This window comes from Hyalella azteca, unplaced genomic scaffold (assembly GCF_000764305.2).
Source record: "Hyalella azteca isolate HAZT.00-mixed unplaced genomic scaffold, Hazt_2.0.2 contig11294, whole genome shotgun sequence".
In the NCBI taxonomy this organism is placed as follows: Eukaryota; Metazoa; Arthropoda; class Malacostraca; order Amphipoda; family Hyalellidae; genus Hyalella; species Hyalella azteca.
In genome coordinates, this window is record NW_025941295.1 from 67,641 (window position 1) to 70,962 (window position 3,322).

Genomic DNA, 3,322 nt, shown 5'->3' on the forward strand with positions numbered 1-3,322 from the left:
GCGTGCAGGTTTCATTGCAGGAATGATAACGTTTAGTTGCGTGGGTGCTGAGAAATGCCTGGCCAATCAGGGAGGCGATAGAAGGCAGCAACCTCAATTGCTCAGTGTCAGGCTCTGGAGGAAGGTAAGTCCCGTGCCGGGGTGGTCGAGCCTCAACAAACAAACTTTTCAAGTCACATTTGTAATCGCATAACTTTCAAAACAATTATTTAAAATCTTCATTTCATTGATAACGAACATATTTTATTTAATTAATGATACACAATGTCTATTGGTGCTAAACCGATAATGCTACGTTTTAAAATATAACTTACTTATTAATTCAAATAAGAAAATTACTCGTTCTTAATTCTTAATGAAAGGTTATTCGTTCTTTTTGAACTCAACAAACTCTGCGTTCTCACTATAGTAGTTTTAGATATACACTAAAGATGCAGGTGCAATTACTATAATGAAATTTAATTTTTGCCCTAAATTCGGCACTATCTGTCTATCTATGATCTCACATTCAATGACCCTAATAAATACATGAAATACTTGGACTATGAAAGTTTCAACAGCATAAAATCTTTGCTGGGCGTTGGGAAATGGGAGTTGTAGATCGTATTTACGTTGACATCCAAACTACATCGTAATGCGCCGCAATAAGCACTCCGATGCCACTGTTTAACTAAGCGAAACTGATGATCGCAACAGCATCTGATCCAAAGCGGCATTAAGCATGAGATTTATCTCGCCAAGTGAGCGGTTTTGGAACTAAACCAAATACATCATCTTTTTTCTAGCTCCCAAGATGGTTGCTGGGCTTTGTATGAAGAAAGACGCTCAGTCGCATGGCCTAAAACAGTTAACAAGACGTATTATCCTCACAAAGTGTCGTGCTGTCGGCTACCGAGCCTAACGCGACTGTGTTTAATTAACCAATGTGTCCACTGAGTTAAAACGCAATCGTCGAAAATAAAATCTGTGGTCTTGCCAGTGGGTTTGAACGTCAGCGTGACGCATAACTTGTCTCGCTTAAGAAAGATCACATATTAGGTGTGAAAGACATAGTTTAGATTAAAATCTCAGATCTTCCACAGACGAGGTTACATATTTTGCACAAGAATTCAAAATTATTCATCCATAAAAATAAAAAAAAATAAAAAACGAGACAAGAAGTCTCCTGACTTTTGATTACTGGTGAATTCCTGAGTTTCTTGACTTCAAGGAACTGGAGGAACGTGGCTCACATTATAGCTTCTGCAGTTTATCCTGCAGCTCTCATATAGCTACAACATAAAAGTCGTACCTACTTCTAATTCTCACCCTGTACCTTGCCCATATTTCTTCAGTGCAGATGTCTTCAAGCTGCAGAAACCCCACTATTTACCTCATAATATTACCCCGATAATATTTTACCTCATTAAGTTATGCTGCATCTCACCCTTATTCCATCAGTGCAGCTGTCTTAAAGCTGTAAAAACCACACTATCTATGTATGAATTTTACCCAAGTTATGCTGCATTTCGCCCGTATTCCTTCAGTGCAGGTGTCTACAAGTTGTTGTTACCCCAGCACTTATACATAAGACTTCTCACAATAGTTAATACTGCACCTCGTCCATATATCTTCAGTGCAGCTGTCGGAGCTACTGCCACGCTTCTCCCCCATACCTTATGCTGCTATTTACTATATTTCTGCTTCTGCTGCGGCCGCAGCTCCGGATAGTCCGAGAGATCGCTGCCCGATAGCAATTACTGAATCCCAGCCAAACGTCGCGTGAGGAGCGACTGACTGTGACCGCGACACAGTCCCCACACTGTCATGATCCCTGCCATCAGTCCCCACACTGTCATGATCCCTGCCATCAGTCCCCACACTGTCATGATGCCTGCCATCAGTCCCCACACTGTCATGATCCCTTCCATCAGTCCCCTCACTGTCATGATACCTGCCATCAGTCCCCACACTGTCATGATCCCTGCAATCAGTCCCCACACTGTCATGATCCCTTCCATCAGTCCCCTCACTGTCATGATCCCTTCCATCAGTCCCCTCACTGTCATGATCCCTGCCATCAGTCCCCACACTGTCATGATCCCTGCAATCAGTCCCCACACTGTCATGATCCCTTCCATCAGTCCCCACACTGTCATGACTATGATGCATGCATTAGTACGCCCAACAATGATCGTGACCCCAGTTATCGTTTTCTGACCGTTATTGTCCCTATCATCATTACCAACAGTGCTAGGTGCGGTATACATCCAATCACACACTATCATTCCTTTTTTTAATCTTGAGAACCAGAGGGCTCTATCTTACAACAAATACTTCCATACAAAAGAGCTCTATCTTACAACAAATACTTCCATACAAGCTTTAATATTCTGTATTATTGTGAAAATCTACTAAAATGCGAATATTTTCAATTAAATTTAATGAAAGTATCGCAATGCATTTTTTAAGAGCAGGTTACATTTGTTTCAACCACTTAGGCTTTTTTAAGAGGATATATTTTGAAATTTGAAATTTTTCAGTAAATTCACATTTTTGCCGCTTATCATTCACTTTCATGATATAAATCATGATGGTGATACTCAAAAAGGTACTAATACGTTCAAACATGTACATCCTCTATCGATTATCAAACGGAAGAAAATCAATTGATAACACTCCGCAATCAAATTGCATTCACCATGAAAAGCAAAAGTTCTTTCCAGTCACACCTTTTTCTGTAATATTAAAAAAAAAACTTGATAAGCATACATTAAAACTCAAAACAATTTAACCTGATAGTTCCCAGCAAGTCTTAACAAAATGTTAAGGCATGCTAGGGCAAAATCTCTGATGCAGAGATACATCAGAAGCTCTCGGGCCTCTCATCGATCATCCTGCGCCCCAGTTAGGCTCATTTGCGTGTTTATTTTGGCTGCTGATGTTATCTGATAAAGGTTTAACATCACAATGTTTAACGTGGATTAATGGGCGACATTCATCGCCCAGTGTTTCAAAGGCCCAGCGACGAAAGCTTCTGGTTCTCGAGATCGAGGAAGTCGCGTTGACGATCTTGAGAATAATTAAAAGTGAAGACGAGACGAAAAAGTCTCATCAATTCCGAGAAACAGAGATGGACTTATAAATATCTGAGGATGGAGGTATTTGAACACGTATTCCATTTATTGTTATATCATTGACTGAATGGGAATAAATTTTCTATAAAGTAAAGAATAGCGTTATTACAAAGTAATATGTGAAGTTTAATTTCATACGTACACGCACAGTCAGATCCTCTTTCATTCTTTGAAGCAATACAATTTTAGTTTTTCATTTACCTGCA

General features: G+C 39.8%; 1 protein-coding gene across 1 annotated transcript; it reads left to right on the plus strand.

Moving 5' to 3' along the window:
- Window positions 1-1,806: 1,806 nt before the first annotated feature.
- On the plus strand, window positions 1,807-2,199 carry LOC108682877 (BCL-6 corepressor-like protein 1). The gene has a single exon (XM_018172126.1). The coding sequence runs from the start codon at window positions 1,807-1,809 to the stop codon at window positions 2,197-2,199; it is 393 nt and encodes a 130-aa protein (XP_018027615.1).
- Window positions 2,200-3,322: the final 1,123 nt, after the last annotated feature.

Bases quoted from the DNA above. Each gene is read 5' to 3' on its own strand.
- LOC108682877 (XM_018172126.1), top strand. From the start codon at position 1,807: ATGATCCCTGCCATCAGTCCCCACACTGTCATGATCCCTGCCATCAGT.